The 27,814-nt window shown below is 33.6% G+C and overlaps 2 protein-coding genes, 1 long non-coding RNA gene and 2 pseudogenes across 9 annotated transcripts; 2 read left to right on the top strand and 3 right to left on the bottom strand.

The window, feature by feature from the left end:
• Positions 1–643: 643 nt before the first annotated feature.
• Positions 644–27,717, bottom strand: LOC101251414 (ethylene-insensitive protein 2.1-like; annotated as a pseudogene).
• LOC138338318 (F-box/kelch-repeat protein At3g23880-like) lies at positions 8,271–10,335 on the top strand. 5 transcript variants are annotated; one of them, XM_069289198.1, is made up of 4 exons: positions 8,271–8,848; positions 8,959–8,996; positions 9,140–9,189; positions 9,292–10,335. In XM_069289198.1, exons 1-4 carry the CDS (start codon positions 8,623–8,625, stop codon positions 10,262–10,264), a joined length of 1,287 nt encoding a protein of 428 aa, XP_069145299.1. In that variant the 5' UTR covers positions 8,271–8,622; the 3' UTR covers positions 10,265–10,335. The 5 variants fall into 5 exon arrangements, with proteins under 5 accessions (XP_069145299.1, XP_069145302.1, XP_069145298.1 ...); XM_069289201.1 differs by having other exon boundaries at positions 9,140–9,797; positions 10,016–10,335; XM_069289197.1 differs by having other exon boundaries at positions 9,140–10,335.
• Positions 12,091–13,710, top strand: LOC138338320 (uncharacterized). The gene is made up of 2 exons (XR_011211764.1): positions 12,091–13,008; positions 13,155–13,710. It is a non-coding gene; the product is annotated as an uncharacterized lncRNA (long non-coding RNA).
• LOC138338319 (uncharacterized) lies at positions 14,959–19,748 on the bottom strand. 3 transcript variants are annotated; one of them, XM_069289207.1, is made up of 7 exons: positions 18,496–18,656; positions 16,160–16,322; positions 15,895–16,078; positions 15,713–15,769; positions 15,529–15,585; positions 15,282–15,326; positions 14,959–15,198 (listed from the first exon to the last, which is right to left on the bottom strand). In XM_069289207.1, the coding sequence occupies exons 2-7, from the start codon at positions 16,306–16,308 to the stop codon at positions 15,184–15,186; spliced, it is 507 nt and encodes a 168-aa protein (XP_069145308.1). In that variant the 5' UTR covers positions 16,309–16,322; positions 18,496–18,656; the 3' UTR covers positions 14,959–15,183. The 3 variants fall into 3 exon arrangements, with proteins under 3 accessions (XP_069145308.1, XP_069145307.1, XP_069145306.1); XM_069289206.1 differs by lacking the exon at positions 18,496–18,656 and adding an exon at positions 19,434–19,748 and having other exon boundaries at positions 14,959–15,326; XM_069289205.1 differs by having other exon boundaries at positions 14,959–15,326; positions 18,496–18,654.
• LOC138338114 (ethylene-insensitive protein 2.2-like) lies at positions 22,881–25,811 on the bottom strand (annotated as a pseudogene).
• Positions 27,718–27,814: the final 97 nt, after the last annotated feature.

The raw sequence follows: 27,814 nt of genomic DNA, 5'->3' as shown, positions 1-27,814 counted from the left end.
GAAAATTCTTTATAGGAATATGATTGTCCTCTTCTAGCCATTCACATTCATCCTCTTTGATCTTTATAATCATTTTTATTGCAATTAGGTCATAGAGCTAAAAAAAACAAAATTAGTCACAGGAAGTTATTTAAGAACACAGTTTCAATGATCTATGACACAAAAATAGAATGGAGGGAAATATTGTTGTGTAATTCTCCTCTATTAACCAATAAAGAGTTATGATCGAATGACTAAAATCTCTTCGCCAAATGTAACGAGTTCAAATCCTATGTAAAAAAACACCTACACTTTTCCTTTTATATTTGGCCTTGCACAACGTAAATTATGAGACCATGAAAAAGAAAAAAAAAAGGTAGAGTTAGTAAAGTTTTAACTTATACGGCAGCCAAGTGCAAACTACAACTAACAGTCCCACCACATAAAAAGGAAGTAGTAATATACAATACAAAAACACATAACCCCACATAAAGGTTACATGATTTTCAATAGATCCTAGGAAATACAACCTTTTGATATTAAAAGTAACTCAGTAGTAATAGACAACGGCCTTTTGATATTAAAAGTAATTCAGAGGTAGATGTTGTTTCCATTGGTTCAACATAGATAGCACTATGGAAAGAAAAAGGAAGAGAACTGCATGTCTTATAATAGCATCTTTTCATTCCACCATTGCAGTTTTACAGTAACCTCGTTACAACATTTTATCCTATTTATACAGATTGAGGTACAAGAGGTGGGGTGAATAAGCTGCAAAGATTCAAATACACATGAGGTACAAGGGATGTAGTTGGGGAGGGAATTAATTCACAGAAACTAAGAACAATGGTGATCTCACCAGTCATTTGCTATGAACTGAGAAAAGAGCATTACAAGACGAAAGGGGTGATGAGGCCGACAACATTAGTTTGCGTAGTCCACTAATTCCAGCCAACTCCTGGTTTCCTACTGGCTTATTGGATAGTCGACGTTTATAGCGCTTGAGGACGGATGCCAGGTTCTCTTTTCCTTTAGGAAAGGCTAAATCTCCTGCTGCAGTGCCCATTCATCCCTTTCGACAGGAAATTGCCGTCTCCGTATCTTTGATCATCTCTAAGAGCATTGCTGCAGTCGTGCATTTTCACAATACAACTTCTGAAAGACTCAAGCAGCTTAGCTTCCAAGTCAACCGTAGATGTACTCTCTTGAGCAGATGAACTCTGCACAGTTCCATGATCGCCGCTGCCAACATCTAGCTTACCAGCTACACCAAATTGCTCAAAAGGCTGTCTAGAACACAGCGATCCAGTCCCTGAATTGGAGCTGTACTGCAAGGAGAACGCATCTCTGCAGACTTTAGGAGACTGTTCATACCTCTGAGGACCACCTGCCCTAAGTGAACCACACATATAGGCTTGCTCGTATGTAGATCGACCACCAGATTGTCCAAATCCCATGGAATTGTACCATTGAGCTCTCCCATCTAAGACTAAGAATCTTCGCGAGGAACATCGCGCCCTGAGATATCAGGCAAGCTGTAGTACTTCTTAGAGTTGGCTGAGCCAGCCACGCTTTCAGCAGTTTCAGTAGAGCTAAGGTCGACAGAAGTGTTATTGGGCTGCATCAAATTATTTCGGGCTACAGGGACATTTCCAAACCAGGTGGTGCCGGACTACTGACTCCACTATGAGGTTTTTGCCCCGAAGCACGAGACAATGGCTCGGCATAGTTTGACGTCAGTGATGATACAGAACGAGGAGATGGTGACTCCAGTTGCCCATTAAAATAATCAGATCCTCTTTCTATTGCAAGTTGATTAAGGTAAGCAGTAATCTGATATCCATGCACAGTGGCAGGCTGCTGATCATAGCAAGCAGAAGTCGCTGGAATCCGCATACTAGAATAGCGCCTCTCCCATGAGTCAAGTATGTTGCAGTTGGAACTTTGCACGTACGCACCTACTAGTTTCATATGGTTAGACCATATAGAAGATGTCGAAGATGAGTCCACAATGCTTGACGCAAATTGCTACTTGGGGGAGTACATAAGCAAGTTGATCAGAAACTCTGGTATCCTTGCACTCCCCGATGGAATATACCCACTGCTTTCCACTTTTAGTGATGGACGGGCAGGTTTTGGATTCACCAATGAGTCCAGACCAAGTATTATATCCAGTTTTTTGGACTTCGCTTCTGCTGTGGCCATGCATACCATGGTAACCAAAAAGCTGCCACCAAAACTCATTTAGAACTTCTGATAACTACCTATCAAGACCTGCTAATCTTGGTAGACTTCCCGTAACAATCCCCGTGTCCTCTAGTTTTTCACTTAGACTTTTGTATGACCCTGGACCATCAGAAATAAAAGATTGAGTGTTCTCTCTGATTGCCTCTTCAGGCTCCTCCCACGAATCTCCATCATCCCTGTCATTTGCTAAGAGTTATCTCTACGACATCCACAGATTCAGTATTGAAGACACTGGTATCCACAGATACAACACCAGACACCTCATTACAAACACTTTTCACACCGGAACTTGCTCCTGCTGATACAGATACCTCAGGATGACCAACAGCAGGAGCTGAGTATGTTGTTTCAGATTTACCCTCATCAATAGTAGCCAAATGATGGACCTTTTCAAAATTCAAGAGTGATTCTGGCAAGAGTTGATCAGGATCTTTAGTTGATAAATATGGATGGCTTACCAAGGATTTTTCCACATGAAATGCACCTTCTTGCTTTTGGGAGGACCCTTCTACTAGACCAAACCAAGTTGATTACACTCCAAATATGGCTCAGGCATAGGCGTTTGCAGAATGCCTGAGCATCGAACCTGGAACTTGCAGATTTCAGTGGAGTAACTGCTAACCACAGCATGAGACAAAGAGATCAAAGCGGCTGCAATGAGGAGAAAAACATATGGAGTAGACACACTACTCCCCCAATACTCCACTTAAAATTATTAACCCAATCACTATTTCCAAATATCATCTCTATGACAAATAAGCCGATAAATGTGCCAAGAGATAAGAACTCCATTAACTGAGAAATTTTGTGAATACCCATAGTTAATCTCTGAAGAAGCAACTCTGAACAGGGGTATGACAGAAGATGGAAGCACTAGCGCCACCACAACCTGTGTTAATATTAGCAACTGATATAGGCCTTCAGCTCCTGAATTCCATACACAATAAATGGCTGGGACAATGGAAATAACTCTGATCGTCACATAATGAAACCAGCCTGGGATGCCATTCCAAATAATGCACAACTGCTTGTCTACCAAGATCCCAAGTTAGTGGTGTAACTTGATTGGAAATAAATGTAACCAGCATTATGGTGAATGGTGCTACTGAGCTTCTAAACACCTGCGTCAATAATTCATGAAAAGCATTAATATCTCTAGTTCACAGAGGCCCTAGCTTAGACAGAACCATCTTTTGCTGTTCTAATCTAACCTGATCGAGCAATGACAATGTGTCCGGAAATGTCAGCAACAAAAGGCCAGTACTATAAGACACATTGGCTGCTGAATATGAAAACAATGGCAAAAAAATGGTCCTGACACAGAGCTCCCCTTGAAAGCTCTGTTGATTCCTTACCTTGCTGCAAAAAAGAATTTATATAGAGAGAGGTAAAGACGATACAGTCTAGTATTGAACTCACCAACACAAGTAGCAAATTATTTCTAAGCTCTGATAATTAATGAGACTAATCGAAACCATACAAATAACATGAAACATAGAAATTTCTAAAAATTCAAAAACAAATGCATCAGAAACATGGAAATACACAAACCACATCCACTGGTAATGTCAAACCACATCCACTGGTAACGTCAAAGATGCATCATTTTTTTCACAAGGAATGTTGAAGACACATCATTGATGATTTGAGCATGTCTGTACATATTTTACACTTTTAGACTGTTGGAATCATGCCTAAGTACCCTTGCCCTGTGAATATTGGCTCTTACGGCTCTGGGATACACAACTATATTATATAATACAGATAGACTCAGTACAGGTGAAAAAGTAAAGGCAACACAAGGGTCATTTTCAACATGCTCTTTAACCTTCTCACTCCCCCCACCCCCACCCCACCCCACACCCTTAAAAGGGGAAAAAGTGAGAAAACACTCTTTTTGTTGTAGTTTGGTTTCCTTTTTCCTGAAGAAATAAACTCATCCACGACAAAAATTATGATCCCTAGCATGAAAATACACGGATTGCTTCAACAGATTTTATCTCTTTAAAGAGTCAACCTAAGCAACTTTTGATGAACATTCGAGTTATGTAAGGAGTAAGAATGACTTTAATCTCAAAACTAGCTGGACTTGCCTATATGAATTATTTTCTTCCAATTTGTGCTTCACTTGGCAGATTCCACATTAGTTTTGATAGCTCGTAAGCCTGTTGAGACAAGTCCCCTCAACGCGATTTTAGGTCCATCACATTCCCATTTTGCTGCCTCCAACTATCATATAGTCATATCTAATGACCGAGCGAACCAAACCTTCTCAGGCGAACTTCGTTCATTTTATCATTCATGTATGCAACTCTCACCCAATGTGGAGTGTGATTATTTCAAATCTCATCCAATCTTGAACTGCATTTTTATCTTAGCATATGACATTTATCTTGTAGAAATGTTGGAAGTTTAGAGGTTCAATATTTGCTCTAATATAACATTGTTCTTAAGCTTGACATTTCACTCCCGTAACATCACTGGCCTATTATTTGGTAGTCTGTTAAATATGCAAATATCGTGCCATTTTCTGGGATCACTGTGCCTGGATATCCAATCATCTACATTAAGGCACCAAAATCTCATATATCTCACTTCACCTTTAATTTTCCTAGAGCTGAACTTACATTATTCTATCTTGTATATTCTCTACAGTGTACTTTAGATGGAATTTGAGACCTCATGGTGCTTCATTAACCACTAGGTCACTAAGATTTTGAGGTGCATTAACCACTATAATTTTGAAGTTTATTGATAGGGAGAACAATACATCTTTTAAATCTAGCAAAACATTTTCTCTATTCAATGAACCTCTTGCCCAGTATTAGAATTTTACTTCACAATATTGTGATGCAAACTTAACAGAGCTAGAACAGGACGTAGGTTCCATCCAGGAGAGCATAGCCAGTTGCCCATAACATGAGTTAAAACTTCTACAGTTATTTGTCATCTAAACGATCGGAAGGATTTTCATATGAAGTTCAAAACACAGGCAATATATATTTAGGTCCCAAAGAACTCAAGGCTAATTTCACTGCCATCCATACTAACAGTGAATAAATCACTTCAGGAAAACTAACACCTGCTAAAGGCTATAGCTACCATTGACCAACTTCAACCAATAAAATATGCTGCCATCTGACGTCCATATATATATATATATAGGTAAAAGTAACATGCTAAGGTAGAGACAGGGAATGGGAGAAGAGAATTCATTAAGATGAAGTACCAGATCAGAGACAAATTGAAAACTTCAAGTTTGCTTTCCATCACCATATACTGTCATTCGTTGCTTGCGGATGGCCTGCAAACATGGTTTTAGAATAACAATAAATACCAAAACCAGCTCAAGTTAAACTAAATGATATCACGGGCTAATAGAACAAACCTGGGCAGCAAAGTTGCTGACAACACGTCCATCATCTAGACACATACAAGGTCCGTATGTATTGAAAATCCGAGTGATACGAACTTGCATACAAAGATTTGGAGCTGTAAAGTTCAAGGTAATCCATGAGAAACATGGAAGTTGACATTACCACTTACTATACAACTTAAGACTCTGTTTGACTTTTACAAGTGGAAAGGGGCAGAGCAAAATACATAATTTGAACTCAGACTAAATCTTATTGAAAAGAAAGAAATGACTTGCTACTTTGCTGCCTATATTCCATGCCCTCTCATCATCATAATATTCTGCAGTTTGTTCAACTTCTCATAATCAAGAACTAGCAAAAAAATAGGTTTCAAGTTGAACTTTCCAAATTTTCCTATAGAAACACTACAATTAATTTGGACGGATAGCTACACAACTTCATTTTGGATCATAAATGCTAGCAAGCATATCACATGTTAATATACGATTCTGATGTACGTGTAGGCAACTTCCTAGGACCTAGTTTTAGAATAAGCCATTTTACCTGTATGTATTACTTCCCTCCAACTTAAAGTTTTCATTTAAAGAAGTACCATTCATCATAGAAAAACTTTACACCATAAATTTATCTTCTGTTACTGATGCATACACGTTTACTAGAGTTGTACAGTGGACTCGCAGAGTAGTACAGAGGTTGTTGAGTTAGTTATTATTACTGTGTAGAGGGGATTGTTGTTTAGTCCCTTATAGTTTTGTTATGACTTTATTTAGTTGCATTTAAGTCTTTCAGTCTTTGGGTATAGTAGGCTAGTAGCTGTTCAGGAAAAGTATGAAGGAAAAAAGCATTAGCTATTTGCTTCTTCGCTATTCCTTTTCTCTTCTTAGCTGTTAATTCTTTGAATTCCCTTGCGAATTTAACTGCATTTTAGGCAAAGGAGGCTGCATTTAGTTTTTACAGCACACAACTAAGCAGATAATTTTGCACAGAAGCACTCAGCTCCATCACATGTTAAACTTATTTCTAAAAAGTGAAATCTTCATTTCCTCGACATTTGCACCACGATGGTAATCCATAGTCAAGGTTTCCGCAGTCCGCTTTCCCTCGTCATAGCAGCTACTAACACCTAGGTGCTTCAAGACGCTCAAAATCATTAAAATAAACTCAAAAAAATATTTTTCTTGTTTCAAAAAGCAAAAAAGAAAACAACAGGATTCTTAGTTGTTGCACACCTATTGGATTCACATGACCCCAATATGTTTCCTTTTGAGGATGCTCAAGCGGATCGCCATAAACCTCACTTGTACTGGTAAGCAAGAACTTAGCACCAACTCTCCTGGCTAGCCCCAACATGTTAAGGGTGCCCATCACATTTGTCTTGTAATCACAGTTAAGGATCTCAAATGAATCGAAATCCAACAAACTAGTCAAAGAACTCTCATTTCCATAGCATTAACTAACGAAACCAAAAGAGGTATGCATACATAAAGCCAATAAATTTAACTACAATTAGCCAAGACATGATCTAGAAAATGACATAACAGTTCTAACAGGATTATACAAACTAAATAAGCAAATCAACAAACATTCATTTCCAATATTGGTCAGACTCTTCAAATATGCCTCTGCGTGCGTGTCGGATCCATAAAAAATAGTGTCTTTTTAGAGGATCCGGCATAGATGCAGCTGCATTTTTGGAGAGTCCGAGCAACATAGCAATCAAGTCAGTAAGATTGAACTAAAGTATCATGTAGGCATAACATATACAAGAAATGATGTTTTAAGTATAAAAAAAAGAGAGGATATAATAGTTTTGACAGGATTATACTTGTAGTAAACTGGAGAAGCAGGACAAGCCAAATGGTAAATCTGATGTACTTCCAACAAGATAGTCTCAACAACATCATGTCAAAGACACAAAAAAAACCACATCCACTGGTAATGTCAAAGACGCATCATTTTTTTCACAAGGGATGTTGAAGACACATCATTGATGATTTGAGCATGTCTGAACATATTTTACACTTTTAGACTGTTGGAATCATGCCTAAGTACCCTTGCCCTGTGAATATTGGCTCTTACGGCTCTGGGATACACATAACTATATTATATAATACAGATAGACTCAGTGCAGGTGAAAAAGCAAAGGCAACACAAGGTCATTTTCGACATGCTCTTTAACCTTCTCACTCCCCCCACACCCCACCACCTTAAAAGGGGAAAAAGTGAGAAAACACTCTTTTTGTTGTAGTTTGGTTTCCTTTTTCCTGAAGAAATAAACTCATCCACCACAAAAATTATGATCTCTAGAATGAAAATCATAACAACAATAGAGGCTTCAGAAACACGGATTGCTTCAACAGATTTTATCTCTTTAAAGAGTCGACCTAAGCAACTTAGCTGATCATGGTCAAGCCAACTTAAGTCACAAGGATGAGCAGTAGTTCAGGAATCATAAGTGACAATCAAAAGATAGAAGCAAATACAGAATTGTGAGGACACCTGTACAATAGAAGAATGGAGGTAAAAATTGTGAGGCATAATACTTGCTCCAAGAAGACTGATCAGTGCAAATGCACTCTCTCCACTAAACTTATTCAGCATACCACCAATGAAAACAATGGCAAAAAAATTGTCTTGACCCCTTGAAAGCTCTGTTGATTCCTTACCTTGCTGCAGAAAAGAATTTGTATAGAAAGAGGTAAAGACGATACAAGTATTGATGTCACCAACACAAGTAGCAAATTATTTCTAATCGAAACCATACAAATAACATGAAAGATGGAAATTTCTAATTTCAATATCCAAAAACAAATGCATCCACTGGTAAATGTCATGTTCATAGATTGAAGGAAGAGGTTCCCCAATCCGACCTTCGAAGTCTGGGTAGATTTATCTTCTTTCCAGTGATGTGAGGAATAACAATGACTAAAATGACCAATATACCCCTCCTGATATTTATTATATATAGAAAAATAAAAAGAGAAACTTGAAACCCTAGCTGCTGCTAGCATTTGAGACGATGACAATGTTCATGAAGATGGAGAAGTGTACATGCTCCCATCGTCGCCATGCCCATGTAAATTTAGCAAGCAGAAGAGCGAAGAAATCCATTCTTAAGAGAATAAAAGCTAATCTTGCTATTACCAACACACAAATGTTAAGCAATGGAGAAGAAGAAGCTATCAAAAAATTCAATCTTTCCAGATGCCAACACAAGAAGAAGAAGAAGAATCAAATTTGCAAAGGTATCCCCGATTTCTTTCTTTTTTTCTTTCTTTCTGCCATGTGTGTGTTTTGATGAATTTCTTTCTTTCTTTCTTTCTGCCATGTGTGTGTTTTGATGAATTTCTTTCAGGGAAGAGCCCTTCAAATGACCAGATGGAGATTCATCAGGTCACTTCTAACTTCAATTCTTATATCACATACTTTTATTTGTACATACAATTTGAACATAAAAAACCACCATTCTGTTTGTTTTTAAATATTTGTTCTTCATTTTGATATACTCCTATACTCCCATGTATTGTCCAATCTAGGTCCCAACAATTCATTTCCAAGACGAAATAATGATGGACATCCTTCGCAGGTTACCTATGCGCTCTATTCTTCGGTTCAAATGTGTTTCAAAATTTTGGAAATCATTAATTGACGATCCTTACTTTAAGAGGACACATTATATTCATAACAGGGATAACCAAAATTCCAAAAAAATTCTTATTGCCGAAAGGTTAGTTAACAAGGATGAAACCTTTAGCTTCTATACTTCCTCTTTATCGATGGTTGAGGATAAACAAAAGCTTGATTGGCCTACAAGCTGCAATCCAGTGGATGCCAGAATATTTTGTTCTTGTGATGGATTGGTTCTTACTCGTGTTTGTTCCAAAATGTTCGATGAAGAACTTTTGTTGTGGAACCCGTCTACAAGAGAATCAATACTACTTCCCCATCCAGAATATCGAATAATGACTTATGTATTTGGATTGGAATATGATGCAACTAGTGAAGGCTATAAGATCCTTGCAGTTAAACTCAATGGAAAAAAAAGTATCAATATTTCGATTGAATTTCTCTCTATAAAAAGGAACAGTTCCTGGAGAAGAATTGATTATCCTACTGACATTCAGCGGGTTCGTGGTTTTAGGGATTGTGGTACGGATAATTTGGCTTTCCTACATGGAGCATTTCATTGGCTAGGTAAGTCAACTTCTGGATATTATACTACGGTTTCATTAAATATTTCAAATGAGGTGTATGGAGAGGTACCGTTATTGAAGCAAATGTATGATCTATGTCCCCTGTACTTCTTCTTCGATCACGGTGTTTCAGTATTGAGAGGAATGCTTTGCTTTTATTCTACATATAACAAGATATCGAGGAGCACTAATGGCATTTTTAATTTGTGGGTAATGAAGGACTATGGTGTCAGGGAATCTTGGACTAACTTTATTAAAATACGAGATACCGATCTTTTTCTTTCAGCCCGACCAGTATATATGTTTGCGGATTGTCAAGTGTTACTGCACTTCCAACGTTTTGGATATTTTAGTTCTAATTTCACGACAAGTGGAAGACCATTTGATTTATGCCCTGAATGTGATACTACTAAGCGAGGAATTGTTTATGCAGAGAGCTTCATTTCACCTACTTCACTGCTTACTTAGTATTTGCATATGTTTTCTTCTTATGTAACAAATGAATTTGGGTTTCTTAATGTATTTGCATTTTCTCCAAAGGATGCACTTTTTTGTTATTTTATGATTTGGCTATGCGTGTCACAGACTCACCATTTGGCAAATGTATTTGTACATTTGCATTGGTGCAAATTCACTAATACTTGTGTTAAAAATTTCCCAGAATGTTTATTATAAGGATTAAATGGTGCAATTGTATTCATCTTTAGAATACAAATTGGTTAGACGAGACATTGTAATATAGAGAGAGGCTGACGATCCTATCTGCTCAGTGAATTAATTGGACAAATCACTTATCGATAATATCGTTACGATACAATACATTGTTGAAGTAACACGAACAACCATATGAACGTTCACATATGGAGATATCATCATAACAAAAACACTTGATCGTTATAACATCACAGGGCAGTTTGCCCAAAAATAGCAAACATTGTTGGAAAAGAACATATATATAGACGGGGCTTGTCGCTTAGCGATCCATCTGCTATTACAACAAAGAATATTTTTTCATTAAAGAGAATTGAACTAATCATCATTATATTATTATCACTATATATAATTTTTTCACAATTTAGTTAAAAAAAATTAACTTCAACGTAACTCCTAAATACAAAAGAAAATAAAATCTTGTTAAGGAATCAATGAGTAGACAATAAATAAATAAATAAATAATTTATTGAGCAGATCTTATTGCAAATTCTAATTCTATCATCGTTATCCATGATTAAAGTGGATACAATTAGACAAAAAAAAAATGTATTGCTTGATCAAAGCAATGGATAAAGTAACATGTCTTGCTATGACTTTCATAACACAAAGAAAATATTTAAAGTAATTATTGTATCTGCTTGTTAATTAGACAAATCTATTTCTTTATTTTCTTTGGATCCTGATGTTGATATCTCATTTCTTTGGATGATTATTATTATGTATTGTTGCGTGTTAGTATTATAATATTTTTTTAGAATAGTATATATCCCCTAGAGTGGTTGAAACATAATTGCATATAATAAAATATCTCTAAATTAATTTATAGGCGTTATCATGAAATATTATTATGTTGTAGAGATATTAATTTAATTGATGTCGAAAATATTTTTTGGAATAAAATCTCAAAGAATTTGAAAGAACTCATTTGTGAAAAAGTCATGAGGTCATGATTACTGATTTTAGTAACCGCAATAAATGTACGTTGATAACCTATTGAATGGGTGAAAATGATACATGTTCAGAGATCCTAGAGTTTAGAACAAATTATGGATATCATTGTAAAACAATGTTGATGATGAAGTTGAAGATGATATAATATCTTTGAAGTGAGTTACGCATAATGAAACAATTAGTATATCTAGAACTCTTCACAATTTTATGCTGCAATTAGAAAAAAAACAACATTGAAACTTTTAAATATAATAAAAAAAAAGTTGGAGATGAACTTCAATTAGATTTAAATTTTAACAAAAAAAACATAATAGTATCATATTTCAGTAAATTATCTTAAATATATTGTACTTTTAAAGAATTATTAATTTATAATATTAATGAGACCATATATTTATATATGTAAGAGTTTTCTGAAAATATAATATCTTATTAAAATTAATATTTTTTTCTATTGACCTAAGTCGAAATCAAAAAAAATTATTATCTTAAAAATAATTATTAATTAACTGAAGATTAATTTTATGGGGTTTTACACTATATTATAATTACTGTACAAGTGCATGAAATATGAAATTTATGTCACTTTTCTTGAGAAATGTAGTGTTTGGTCTTTTGAGCATTTTTAATATTTATTTAGTGTTGATTTGTCTCATAATGACCTAAGCCTAATTGTATTTTCTTTATTGCTTCTTCATTGGTAGTAGTTGAGTTGCATTTGCACGTTGAGAGGTATTTTGCTGCATTATTTTCGCTATTTATAACTCCATTATAACTTGTAATTTATATAATCTTCAGGCCAATTATTTTCACTACCTACTCTATTATCTTTTTGTCTATTCTTATTAAGACTTTCTTAGTAATATATACAGTGATGGTCTTTATTTGTTTTGTACACATAAAAATAGAGAGTCAGTGAGAGTTCTAATTAGTTTAAGAGGTGCTCTTTTTGTAGAGCTTTGGACTTAATTTTGTTCAGAGTCTGTTGAGTTATACTTCGTGATTAGGTTATTGCACCCTAGAGGGAACAAGTCTAGAGGAATACTACTGGATAGATAAATATATTTAATGCAGTGAATTTGAATCTTCTTAAAAAGAACGAAATATCCGCGCCTTAACTTCAATTTTTTTTTTCTTTATTTTATTTTCAATTGTAATCTTTTTAAGTCCTAAGGGACAAGATTAAGATGTTATACCATCTTTTGATTTTCAAAAAAAAAAGATTAAAGAAAAGCCCCTCCCTTCCCCCTTCTAGTCTATATATATTGTTGAATAATCATTGTAAAAGATATGAATCTTGTCCTCTACAATTTTCCTATAGTGTCACTAGATCTTTTTATTTACCAAATCTTTAGTAAAAATGGGTCTAAAATCTGTGTTGTGTGCCAAGATAGAAATGAAGGCTAACAAAGATGTATTTCATGATGTTTTTACAAATAAACCACACCATGTTTCTACTATGTCCCCTTTGCATGTACAAGGTTTTGATCTTCTTGAAGGTGACCTTGGAACTGTTGGATCCAAAATTTGTTGGACCTATACCCTAGGTAAGCTAAATATTTAAAAATACCCTAATAAGACCTTTCAACCATTTTAGCGATTATGATTAACATAAAGCTCTTTCGATAGTATTTTAACATGTCAACTCTATTTGGTTTCTCATTTCCAATTCTTTTTCTTTATTGTAATGTAGATGGGGAAAAGAAGATCTCCAAACAAATACTTGAAACTATAGATCATGAAAACAAGGTGCTCACGCTCAAAGAATTCGAAGGAGATGTAGTTGGTATATATGATAATTTTAAAGCAACTCTTCATATCGAAATAAAAGATGAAATCGATTTGGTTTGCTGGACATTGGAGTATGAAAGGCCAAATGATAATGTCCCTGAACTTATAAGTTTGTTGAACTTCATTGTTGGTATGACCAAAGCTATTGATGATCACCATAACAACTGATGAATTGCTCGGACTTTTCAAAAATTTCTTTAGATGCATGTTGAATCCTTAAAAAAAAAGAATGCATTTTGATGAATCAAACACTTATTTTTAGAGAATTCGAGCAACTTAATTAGGATGGGATCATAAATAAATACCCTATGCTTTGTTTGTTGTTTAATTTGTCCATGTTTGGTTGTGTATTTTTTTTTATTTTTTATGTTTGTTGTGTCTTTCTCATGTAAATCATATATTGTCAACTATGTAAACCTTTGTGTTGTGTAATAAGACATAGGTGTGAAGTTTATATATATTGATCTTCGACTCCTCCTAATTTATTTAGTGATATTTTTTTAAAAAAAAAAAATCTTTAAAAGGATAAAGTATATTTTTTTTACCATCAGAAATAGTTTAAATATGCTTCTTTTATTGCAATTTGATATTTATATTTGTCTTAATTTAAATACAAAAAACATGTGTAAAAGCTTTGAAATAGTCAATTCCTACACACTTTATTTAATCCGACCTGATCTATTTGTCATCTCATTTCACGTAGCACTATTTTTTTGTATCTCTTTAAAAAAGTCTTTTTAGTATAATTAGAAATAAGTTAATTTTAATTTTTTTTAAAAGAAAAATGTATTATTTAATTTTCACAAAAACAGTTACAAATTAATCAGCTATACCTTTCTATCTATATCATCTATAAAACCTGTAATTCGTAGGAAATAAAAACAATGCACGAATCTGAGGCAAGACTCTCTTATTAAGTTACGGTGTCCGTGCTAGTACGGGTCTAATATTTATAATTTCTTTTATTATAATTTATGTGATATATATAGAATTTAGAAAGATAGTTAAATTTTAATATGATTTTAGATATTTTTAAATTGTTAACTACTTTTTGTTTGCATAAATTTAATGTGAAGAGGTCTATTAAGGTGTCCATAATTAAGGTATTTTTCGTCATCGATCGTTGATTTTGGCTCAAAGTAATTACAAAATATAAACAAATATTATGGACATTCAAAATAATAAAGCTATAAATAAAGAATATGAATTAAAACTAAAAGTCATAGCTAAAACGAATTTCATAATTTTTAAAAAAATTATACACTAATAAAATTACATTCATTTTTCTAATGAACCAAAAAAAAAAAACTAAGAATAAACAAATTGAAATTAATAAATAGGAGTATATTTGTACATATCTATTTAGTATATATCTAAAATTGAACACTTTTTAGTAGTTTTTTTTATCATAAAAGTAATAATGGAAAACAATTATTCTTATTTTCCTAAATTTTTTATAAAATAACTTACATGAACCTAGATCAGGTTTACTAATCGAAAAATGATAAAGTTAGTGATAACAATAATTTATTTTAAATACCCTTAAACACAAAATTACCTATCGTTTTTTTTTAAAAAAAAAGAATTAAATCGAGAATGTTCAAGACATAACATATAGTCAATTACTGTATTTGATCTATATATTATGTATTAAAGAGCAAGTAATCATCATTATATTATTATATCTATATATAATTCTTTCACAATTTAATAAAAAAAATTAAATTTTTTAAATATAAAAAAAAAATCTTATTAAGGAACGCTTCACCGTTATACATGCAAATTCCATTTTTTCTATCGCTATCTATGATGGAAGTGGAAACATCAATGAGTAGACAATAAATAAATAAATTATTGTTTAATTGATCAAAGAAATTATTATAATTTTAACGTATCTTATGGTGGAGGTGGAAGTGAAGCTGGAACAGCCACTAGATCGGGATAAGCTGCAAAAGATGAAGAACATAACTAGCAGGAACTAGCAAGAACTAGCAGGAACAGTAGAAACGGAACACTTATCGAAAGATACATGTTGTTGCTCCTTGAACTGGATCAGGAGCAAAGGATGAACAACCTGCATTTTAAAGAAGGATAGTTGTTAGAAAAAACTAGCAGAAATAGCAGGAACACTAGAAACGTTTTTCGAATGGGACCGCATTACAAAAGGATCATTTTTAATGAAGAACTAGCAGGAACACTAGAAACGTTTAAGAACTTCATCCCCCAGAAAAATCTAAGAACTAGCAGGAACACTAGAAACGTTTTTTGAATACGACCTGCTTTTGGAAGATCATCATTCCCCGGAGCCAAAGCAGGTGCAGAAGATAACGAACCTGCATAGGATCATTGTTAATGACAAACTAGCAAAACTAGCAGGAACACTAGAAACGTTTAAGAACTTCATCCCCCAGAAAAATCTAAGAACTAGCAGGAACACTAGAAACGTTTTTTGAATACGACCTGCTTTTGGAAGATCATCATTCCCCGGAGCCAAAGCAGGTGCAGAAGATAACGAACCTGCATAGGATAATTGTTAATGACAAACTAGCAAAACTAGCAGGAACACTAGAAACGTTTAGATACTTCATTCCCAGAAAAATCTAAGAACTAGCAGGACTAGCAGGAACACTAGAAAATCGAACCTGCTGTTTTTTTTGAAGCTGCTCCTTGAACAGGATCCGCTGAAGAACATTCACCCGAGCTTTTCCCCGAGCTTTTCCCCGAGCTTTTCCCTCCCGAATTTTTCGATGAGCTCCATCAACGTTATCTGGAGGTAAATCCGGATCGGAATCGGAATCCGAAAAATTTACATCCAGCTTTGGATTTCTAAAAATAAAAATATATGTTATACAATATATATACCAGCATAGAAACTATAAAAACTATAATAATACTCAAAAAACTTACGTTGATTTCCTTGGCTCATCGCTATCGTGCATTATTTCAATATCCACCAATTTAGTGGATATCCACAACTTTAAACCCACAGGGTCAGTGGCATGTTTGTGTTCAACTACTTGTTTCAATAAACCATATTCGTAGTGCATTGTCATCATCTCCAAAGTTTCACCTACAAAATATTCTCCAATTATACATTGTTTTTCACAATCTCCCTCTGTATCCCATTTTACCGATCTACAAAGCTTGCAAAAAGGCATTTTTTCAAAAAACTTGAAACCCTAATTTGAAACCTAAGGTTTGGGACGAATGAACTGATAGAGGGACCTTTTTATTTTTGTATAGAAACCGATGTAGTTTTAGAGGGAAAATTAACAGTTGACCCATATACCTTTTATATTAATTTTTGCTCTCCGTCCAACGTACCCCTTATAAGTTAGTCATAAAAAGACTCTGTTCTTAATGAAGAGATTTTGAATTTATATTTTTGAATATTAAATATGAAATAGGGGGATTATTACTTTTGAATATTAAATATAAAATAGGGAAATAAAAAGTAATAATAATTAAAAATTTAATTTTGAAATCAATAAAGATCATATTATATATTAAAAAAAAAAATTAAAGTGATTCGACCTAATAATTGTTATTAGAGCCCACATTCAATATGAAAATGGCAGAGCGATAAAATGTAAGGCTCGATTACGCATTCTATAAAACACCACAATATCATATACACAACTTAAAAGTAATATTTCATTCTAATAAAAAATACATGATTCAACAAAGTTATAAGAAGCTCTTTGAACAAAATTAAAGGGTTCCATTTATTTGTTTTATGAGGAATTATTTGAATAATATAGGGAAAAGGATTAAAAATATTTTCAATTTTGATTTATTGTTTAAATTTACTTTTGCCGTTAAAATAAAGTTAATTTTATCCTTCACCGTTAAAATATTAATTTTATCCCTCACCGTTAAAATAAAATTAATTTTACCCCTCTCTTTACTAATTTCACCAAATTTCTAATTAGACGGATTGACTCAAATTAACCCGAATTTACCTCTTTGACATGTTTAATGAAGATTTAGGAGAATGGATAAATGGGTATAGGAGATTTGGAAGAATGAGGTCGGGTTATTTTAAATGTGGTCGGGTTAATAGATTAAAATAAGGAATATAAGTTTTATTTTTAAAATTTTAATCAATCTATCTATTGAGGGATAAAATTAACTTTATTTTAACGACAATTGATAAAATTAATTTTATTTTAACAACAAAAATAAATTAAAATAATAAATCAAAGTTAAAAAATATTTTTAACCCTATTCCCGATAATATAATCACCTTCCACCCCTTGATCTACCAAAGAAGTAACAAGCAATGGCTATTAACATCAATAGCAATATAGTCGGAGGCAATGATATCCCTGGTACATACCATTACCTAATTACACATCATTCATTATTTTATTATTTTATTTTCTCTACCATTTCAAAATATATATAAAAAATTGATCAGATTTTCTTATCATTTACCATTACCCTTTCTCTTTCTGCGTTTATTAATTAGGATCCATTAATTATTTTAGCCTTAACTATAGGAAACGGTTAAGTATGGCAAATTACAATCACAAATTTGAAACGGTATCTTTCTCTTCTTAAACGTTAATTAATTAGAATTAATAAATTATTATTGCCTTAATTAGAGGAAACTGTTAAGGACTGGAAATTGCATTTTGCATTTATAATTAATTAAAATTCATTTCAATGGAAAAGTAGGGGGAAAAACTCAAAAAAACTGAGAAAATAGACAAATAGGTTTGCTAATCATTGAGGTGTGCACATCAGTGGGCTGAAATTCCTACTTTATATAAATTTATTGATTGATATTTATTACGTTACCATAAATATTGATTGTCACAAATAGTCACTATAATCTTAGACAATAATCACTCACCAAACATCGGTAGGTGCTATCACAATTTATTTCTAAATATATGTTACCAATAATACAAAATCATGAAATAATAAATTTCACAAATATTTTACCGATCATACAAACTCAAACAATCTAAATTATTTAGTTTTCGAATAAAAAGGAAATCAAATGGGAAAAAAAGATTGTGACAAAAAAGGGCATGAACCTTAATACATGAGGAAACAATACAAATGGACTGGTTGCTTATCTAATACTTAAATTGGATCAATGATCGATATTAATAGTTCATTATAAATATTTTTTTTTATTTTTTAAGTAATATAAATCAATAATTCATCCGCATTCTTCGAATTCAGTTAGATTATATATGCTAAAGTATATAAAATAAGATGGAAAAACATACCTTTATCTACCAAAACTTCTAGTTGATGTTTGTTGTCAATAAAACAAAGCTAAAACTCACATAAATAGAACGGGAAAGAGAAGAAGTTAAGCAAATGTTATAGAAACTTTGTAAGAAAGAAAAGACAAGTGGAGAGTGATATAATGCAATAGAATGAAGAAGAAAAAGAATGAAAAAGACATCAACTTTAATTCTAATGTCAGACGACAATACATTTAACTTTTTTTAGAAATAAATTTTATCGATTTGATTAATTAAATTTTAATAATTTATTTTCTAAAAAATCTTTGACTAAGAGTCGTGGATGAACTATCAATCACCAAGTCACATTGTTATTATCTCATCTTCGATTGTGGTCTAATATTTTGATGTCGTAAGCATCGAATTACACAATAATTTATGATAATTAAATCCTGCTCATATGTATTACGTAGTGTAGATAGAAGTAAATTTAGGATTATAAATATATGAAATCTGAAATATAAAATAGAATAATTTACTAATTTTCCAAAATAGATTATTTATATATATTTACAAAAAAAAAATAACCAAGTTTTTATTGAACCTATAATGATGACAATAATTTCAACTAAAGCGATAAGGATAAGAATTCTTTATTGGAATGTGGTTGTCCTCTTCTAGCCATTCACATTCATCCTCTTTGATCTTTATACTCATTTTTATTGCAATTAGGTCATAAAGCTAAAAAAACAAAAAATTAGTCACAGAAAGCTATTTAAGAACACAGTTTCAATGATCTATGACACAAAAATAGAATATAGGGAAATATTGTTGTGTAATTCTCCTCTATTAACCAATTAATTCTCGACACATGCTTTGCACGTGGTTATTACACGTTTAAATGAAAATAAAATTTGGCTCAGTCTTTGTTGGCTAAATACATGTATGAAAATGTTAAAGAGAAAAACAATTCTTACCTTAGTATCCTTGGACCATCGAGTGGTGGGGGGAGATTATCTCCATACAGATAATCATCATGTAGATGTTTTCAGCCATATGTCAAATTTGTAATAATATAACCATGAATAAATATCAACTCTGGTGATTCATCTTCTGAAGTTTGTTCTTCATATATCGATCTTGATATCTCGAACTGTTATTCTCCTATCAAGGCACCAAGCATATTTGTCCAAGAAGCTACGATGATTTCATTCTTTGAATTCCATTTAGCCTGGAAAACTTTCTCTTTGTTACAAACTAAATGATGAATATGAGTGTATGTCAATCATGGTACTGATGTAACCATTTGAATTCCATACAATGAAGGATATAAGCCTATTTATAGTGATGTAACCCTCTAAATCCGTACATAATTGATTATACTCTTCATTTTTCATGCATCATTTCAAATTTCATAATTAAGTGATTAATTTTTTTCAACTTTAAATTTAATTGACATTTTGATTAAGTCTTTTCAACTTTCAAATTAATTGTCAGAGAATATTGTTCAATAATATTATTTAATTAATTAAAAAATTTAATTACTTTTTAATTTGTTGTAAGGGCAGAATAGTAATTCAACTTTGAAGTTGAGAATTTCTCACCTATCATATACTAGTTTTCGAACACGTGCGTTGCACGTGTATCTCATGTTATTTAATACCAAACATTTCAAATGATATAATTATTTTAGAATAATTTATGCATTATACAATATTTAAAGGGTAAAAATGATGTTTCTGGTAAAACATTCAACTAAGGTTGCAACTTGCAAAGATTAATAAAATCCGAATAATTTCTGATTGTATTGATAAAAAAAATTTCTTTTAATCATGTTGATACACTATATTTATTGGTAAAAAAAAAAAGATTACTACTTCAATTATATGATTTGTCAAGATTGTCAAATATCTAACACTATATTTCCATACAAAATGAAAGAAGTTAATTAAACAAACCAATATATTAATAAGAAAAAAAATGACCAATGAATAAAAGATTACATAAGAACTATAAGATGTGAAATATAAAGTGTAATGGATTAATATTTTCTATTCAATTTATAAAGAGAGAAATTGTGTATATGAAAGGTTGTGAATGAATGTATTTAATTGTAGAAGCTAAAAAGTTTAGCAATTAAAGTCATTAAGAAGTGAAAAATAATAAATTGTGACATCTAATCATGTATTCTCTTCAATTAAATATTAATATTGTATGAATCTCTCCATATGCTCTAACCTCTCTCTTCATATGCTCTAATATTTAAGTTTTTTTTAATCTAAAACGGTGATTGTTTTAAGTGCTCAAAATTCAGCAATTAAGAAAAAAATTGTTAATGCAACTCAATGATAATTGCAAAAGGAATACTCATAAATGCACTTCAAATTATTACGGTAACATTTTAGTGGTATGTAAAAAGTTTTCTGTTATGGAACTTAAATTACTTTTAATAATAGTAATAATAATCATAATAATCAACAATAATAATAATAATATGGTATTATTGTAGTAACTCAACTATATAGGGTTATTTTGGTATTTCAACTTTCAACTTTTTTGTTCCCACTTATAACAATATATGATTATATAAAAGAGAGCACTAGGCCCGCCTATGTGGCGCCACCACAAGCAAGAATTTCCTTTTAAATTTATTTATTTTCAAAACTAGTCTTCATCTTTCATGAAAATATATCACTTTTATAAAAACAAAAAATATGACTTTAATAAAGAGTTATGACTTTTATGAAAAGTTATAATTTTTATGAAGAATTATGACTTTTCTGAAAAGTTGTGACTTTTATGGAAAGTTTTGACTTTAACTAAGAGTTTCAAGTTTATGAAAAATTATGACTTTTATGAAAGGTTGTGAACTTTCCGAAGGTTGCAACTTTATCAAATAGTTATAACCTTTCTGATAAGATACAATAAATAGTTGTTAACACTATCCTTTTTTGTCTACAAAAATTCTGATCTTCTTCTTTGCTCATGTTGAGTGATTAACTGACAACATTGTTTTTGTATTAATAAGTTGGTGAATAAAATTGTTCCATCCTGAGAGGATGCAATTCTTTAAACCTCTGATGTTGGAGGGGATTAGTTTCCTAAAGAGGACATTGTGAATTCAATGGACTCAATTTTTTTCTTTTTATTTTATTCTATTTTTACATATCATGGTATTGTTTTTTTTACACTCATTAATTTATGTGTATGATATGAATTGTTGTTTTTGAGTATATGTTTTAAACTCCGCTTTTATGTTTCTTCAATGTTATTGTCTCCAATTATATTGAATATATACACATATAGTACCTATATTGAACATATACGCATATAATGCAGAAAATAATTATTGCATTCAATTCGAAGAATTTTTGTTTTCATATTCTGTATTAAATTTTATAACTTCAAAGTACTATATATAAGCTTATATATTGTATATTTTAACATACATATGATTTAATTTTCTCCTAACACATATATCACAATTATATAACCTATGCAACTTAAATGTTCTTTACATTACTAAATATGTTTGTATACATATTCTTATTTTCTTATTTATTTTTCTTTTAATATTGATTTAAGAACCAATGAATTATTATTTCGTGAATAATTCATTTATTTAGAGGTTCTTTGGTTATATGATAATAAAAAATAATCATATTTATGTTGGAATATTGATAATATATTTTTTAAGAACCTATTTTCTCATTATTTTTAATGCATGAATTTTAATTTAAAAATTAAGTGCAAATTTACTGCAATTATTATTTATAACCGAGTAAAGCGCGAACAAATTACCCAATAATAATATATTATAATGTATAATATATGATATATGGTAAAGAGTTATAATCGAATGACTAAAATCTCTTCACTAAATGCGACGAGTTCAAATCCTATATAAGAAAACACTTGTTACTAGCACTTTCCCCTTTATATTGGCCTCGCACGATGGGAACCAAGAGACCATAAAAAAGAGGAATTTTCCTCTATTATTTTACACTTAACTAATAGTCCCCCACAAAAAAGAGGTGAAGTTAGTAAAGTTTAAACTTATACGGCAACTAAGTGCAAACTACATCAGCTACAACTAACAGTCCCACCATATAAAAAGGAAGTAGTAATATACAATACAACAACACATACCACGTGTAGTCCCACATAATAGGTTTGAGTCACCTACCTCAGAGCTAGATGTGGTTTCCCATGGACCCTCGGATCAAGGAAAATAGTGAAATACAACAACCTTTTGATATTAAAAGTAATTCAGTAGTGAAATACAACAACCTTTTGATATTAAAAGTAATTCAGTAGTAATATAGAATAACCCTTTGATATTAAAAGTAATTCAGAGCTAGATGTTGTTTCCTTTGGTTCAACATATATAGCACTATGGAAAGAAAAAGGAAGAGAACTGTATGTCTTATAATAACATCTTTCATTCCACCGTTGCAGTTTTACAGTAACCTCGTTACAACATTTTATCCTATTTATACAGATTGAGGTACAAGGGGTGGGGTGAATAAGCTACAAAGATTCAAATACACATGAGGTACAAGGGATGTAGTTGGGAGGGGATTGATTCACAGAAACTAAGAACAAGTCTAACAATGGTGATCTCACCAGTCATTTGCTATGAACTGAGAAAAGAGCATTACAAGACGAAAGGGGTGATGAGGCCGACAACATTAGTTTGCGTAGTCCACCAACTCCAGCCAACTCCTGGTTTCCTACTGGCTTATTGGATAGTCGATGTTTATAGCGCTTGAGGACGGATGCCAGGTTCTCTTTTCCTTTAGGAAAGGCTAAATCTCCAGCTGCAGTGCTTCCCTTTCGACAGGAAATTGCCGTCTCCGCGTCTTTGATCATCTCTAAGAGCATTGCTGCAGTCGTTCATTTTCACAATACAACTTCTGAAAGACTCAAGCAGCTTAGCTTCCAAGTCAACCATAGATGTACTCTCAACTCTGCACAGTTCCATGATCGCCGCACCAACATCTGGCTTATCAGCTACACCAAATTGCTCAAAAGGCTGTCTAGAACACAGCGATCCAGTCCCTAAATTGGAGCTGTACTGCAAGGGGAACGCATCTCTGCAGACTTTAGGAGAATGTTCATACCTCTGAGGACCACCTGCCCTCAGTGAACCACACATATAGGCTTGCTCGTATGTAGATCGACCACCAGATTGTCCAAATCCCATGGAATTGTACCATTGAGCTCTCCCATCTGAGACTAAGAATCTTGGTGAGGAACATAGCGCCCTGAGATATCAGGCAAGCTGTAGTACTTCTTAGAGTTGGCTGAGCCAGCCACGCTTTCAGCAGTTTCAGTAGAGCTAAGGTTGACAGAAGTGTTATTTGGCCGCATCGAATTATTTCGGGCTACAGGGACATTTCCAAAACCAGGTGGTGCCCGACTACTGACTTTACTCTGAGGATTTTGCCATGAAGCATGAGACAATGGCTCGGCATAGTTTGACGTCAGTGATGATACAGAACGAGGAGATGGTGACTCCAGTTGCCCATTTAAACAATCAGATCCTCTTTCTATCGCAATTTGATTAAGGTAAGCAGTAATCTGATATCCATGCACAGTGGCAGGCTGCTGATCATAGCCAGCAGAAGTAGCTGGAATCTGCACACTAGAATAGCGCCTCTCCCCTGAGTCAAGTATGTTGCTGTTGGAACTTTGCACGTACGCACCTACTAATTTCATATGGTTAGACCACATAGAAGATGTCGAAGATGGCTCTTTTGGGACTCTATAAACAGAGTCCACAATGCTTGACGCAAATTACTGCTTGGGGGAGTACATATGCGAGTTGATCAGAAACTCTGGTATCCCTGCACTCCCCGGTGGAATATACACACTGCTTTCCACTTTTAGTGATGGAGGGGCAGGTTTTGGATTCACTTTTGAGTCCAGACCAAGTATTATATCCAGTTTCTTGGACTTCGCTTCTGCTGTGGCCATGCATGCCATGGTAGTCAAAAAGCTGCCACCAAAAATCATTTAGAACTTCTGATAACTGCCTCCTAGCTGCACAATCAAGACCTGCATAGACTTCCCGTACTATTCCCCGTGTCCTCTAGTTTTCCACTAAGACTTTTGTATGACCCTGGACCATCAGAAATAAAAGATTGAGTGTTCTCAGAGACTCCTCTGATTGCCTCTTTAGGCTCCTCCCACGAATCTCCATCATCCCTGTCATTTGCTAAGAGTCTTCTCTACGACATCCACAGATTCAGTATTGAAGACCCTGGTATCCACAGATACAACACCAGACACCACATTACAAACACTTTTCACACCGAAACTTGCTCCTGCTGATACAGATACCTCAGGATGACCAACAGCAGGAGCTGAGTATGTTGTTTCAGATTCACCCTCATCAATAGTAGCTAAATGATGGACCTTTTCAAAATTCAAGAGTGATTTTGGCAAGAGTTGATCAGGATCTTTAGTTGATAAATCTGGATGGCTTACCAAGGATTTTGAAATGCACCTTCTTGCTTTTGGGAGGACCCTTCTACTAGACCAAACATAGTATTACTCAGACCAAGTTGATTACACTCCAAATATGGCTCAGGCATAGGCGTTGGCAGAAATGCCTGAGCATCGAACCTGGAACTTGCAGATTTCAGTGGAGTAACTGCTAACCACAGCATCAGACAAAGAGATAAAGAGGCTGCAATGAGGAGAAAAACATATGGAGTAGACACACTACTCCCCCAATACTCCACTTCAAATTATTAACCCAATCACTATTTCCAATATCATCTCTATGACGAATATAATCTTTAGGCCAAGTAAGCCGATAAATGTGCCAAGAGATGAGAACTCCATTAACTGAGAAATTTTGTGAATACCCATAATTGATCTGGAAAAAGCAACTCTGAACAAGGGTATGACAGAAGATGGACGCACAAGAGCCACCACAACCTGTGTTAATATTAGTAACTGATATAGGCCTTCAGCTCCTCAATTTCATACACAATAAAGGACTGGGACAATGGAAATAACTCTGATCGTCACATAATGAAGCCAGCCTGGGATGCCATTCCAAATAAGTCATGCACAACTGCTTGTCTACCAAGATCCCAAGTTAGTGGTGTAACTTGATTGGAAATAAAGGTAACCAGCATTATGGTGAATGGTGCTACTGAGCTTCTGAACACCTGTGTCAATAATTCATGAAAAGCATTAATATCTCTAGTTCAAAGAGGCCCTAACTTAGACAGAACCATCTTTGGCTGTTCTAATCTAACCTGATCGAGCAATGACAATGTGTCCTGAAATGTCAGCAACAGAAGGCCAGTACTATAAGATACATTGGCTGCTGAATTCATCGCGACCAGGAAAATGCCACTGAATATGAAAACTATCGCAAAAAAAGGGTCCTGACACAGAGCTCCCCTTGAAAGCTCTGTTGATTCCTAACCTTGCTGCAGAAAAGAATTTATACATATAGAGGTAAAGACGAGACAGTCTAGTATTGATCTCACCAACACAAGTAGCAAATTATATCTAAGATCTGATAATTAATGAGACTAATCGAAACCATACAAATAACATGAAACAGGGAAATTTCTAAAAATCCAAAAACAAATGCATCAGAAACATGGAAATACACAAAAAAACCCACATCCACTGGTAATGCCAAAGACGCATCATTTTTTTCACAAGGGATGTTGAAGACACATCATTGATGATTTGAGCATGTCTGAACATATTTTACACTTTTAGACTGTTGGAATCATGCCTAAGTACCCTTGCCCTGTGAATATTGGCTCTTACGGCTCTGGGACACACACACACACACACACATATATACACACATTATATAATACAGATAGACTCAGTGCAGGTGAAAAAGCATAGGCGACACAAGGTCATTTTCGACATGCTCTTTAACCTTCTCACTCCCCCCACACCCCACCACCTTAAAAGGGGAAAAGTGAGAAAACACTCTTTTTGTTGTAGTTTGGTTTCCTTTTTCCTGAAGAAATAAACTCATCCACCTCAAAAATTATGATCTCTAGCATGAAAACCTTAACAACAATAGAGGCTTCAGAAACAAAGATTGCTTTTTTCAACAGATTTTATCTCTTAAAATAGTCAACCTAAGCAACTTAGCTGATCAGGGTCAAGCCAACTTAAGTCCCAGGGATGAGCAGTTAGTTCAGGAATCATAAGTGACAATCAAAAGATAGAAGCAAATACAGAAGTCATACGATCAACATCATGAAAAACAAAGCATACAAGCCAATATTGGTTACTAAGGGGCTAGGCTAGTGTCTGCTAGTTTGTCGTGTAAAAGATTTATCAGGCCAACCTTTTTTTTTGATGAAGTAAGTTGTTTTATTACTGGCATCTAGAAGATGCAAAGAGTATATAAGTAGATAAGCTAGGCCCATTACATGGTACAAGTTAGGACTTGGGAACAAGTCACAACCAATATATCTAGAAAGGACCTCACATGACTATGTATAGTCTAGAGTTAAAGAGCTACAGAATATAAGAAAGCAGTATAAGTATTCACACATGACTGGCTGGAACAACAAAATAGACTGAACAAACATTTAGCCTTGAGTTATCAGGGCCCAATCTAGCATACCAATAATTATCTTAACAATCTGTCCAGTGACAGACTGTTTTATAAGTTACAGGCTGCCTCCGTTCTGCAAGCACAGATCAATATTTATGAGCACACATGCAAAAACACACACACACATAGAGAGAGAGGACACCTGTACAATAGAAGAATGGAGGTAAAAATTCTGAGGCATAATACTTGCTCCAAGAAGACTCATCAGTGCAAATGGACTATCTCCACTAAACTTATTCAGCATACTACCAATGGAGAATGGAGTTTCAGGTTACGTTATGACCACTCCAAAAACATAAGAGAGCAGTACAGAGCTTGCCCAGCCAATACATAACAATTTTGAACTGCCATTGTCCTAGATATAGAATTTTGAAATCATTATTATTTATGAGAGACTAGGACTACATGACAAGAATCTGAGATAATTCAAGATGCCAATAACAGAAAGTCCACAAGGATAGTTAGTACTTAGTAGTAAGACTTACAAAGAGATAAGCAAGCAGTGGAAACAAAATGGCACTGGTTGCAGTCAGGAAAACACAGCTAAACAGGTCAATTCCACACACAACATCTGCAGTGCCCAAAAACAAATGCATCCACTGGTAAATGTCATGTTCATAGATTGAAGGAAGAGGTTCCCCAATCCGACCTTCAAAGTCTTGTGAGGAATAAAAATCACTTTTTTAACTGACGGAAATGACCAATATACCCCTCCTGGTATGTGTGTGTATATATAGAAAAAAA

Source organism: Solanum lycopersicum, chromosome 9 (assembly GCF_036512215.1).
Source record: "Solanum lycopersicum chromosome 9, SLM_r2.1".
Lineage (NCBI taxonomy): Eukaryota > Viridiplantae > Streptophyta > Magnoliopsida > Solanales > Solanaceae > Solanum > Solanum lycopersicum.
Note: the sequence above shows the minus strand (reverse complement) of the source record. Positions and strands in the feature narration are given on the sequence as shown.

Coding starts and splice junctions, on each gene's coding strand:
- LOC138338319 (XM_069289206.1), bottom strand. CDS start 16,308: ATGATGACAATGCACTACGAATATGGTTTATTGAAACAAGTAGTTGAA. Junction 16,079..16,159: donor GATGAGCCAAGGAAATCAAC/GTAAGTTTTTTG, acceptor TTTTATTTTTAG/AAATCCAAAGCTGGATGTAA. Junction 15,327..15,528: donor TGATGATCTTCCAAAAGCAG/GTCGTATTCAAA, acceptor TTTAAAATGCAG/GTTGTTCATCCTTTGCTCCT.
- LOC138338318 (XM_069289197.1), top strand. CDS start 8,623: ATGACAATGTTCATGAAGATGGAGAAGTGTACATGCTCCCATCGTCGC. Junction 8,849..8,958: donor GAAGAATCAAATTTGCAAAG/GTATCCCCGATT, acceptor AATTTCTTTCAG/GGAAGAGCCCTTCAAATGAC. Junction 8,997..9,139: donor ACCAGATGGAGATTCATCAG/GTCACTTCTAAC, acceptor TGTCCAATCTAG/GTCCCAACAATTCATTTCCA.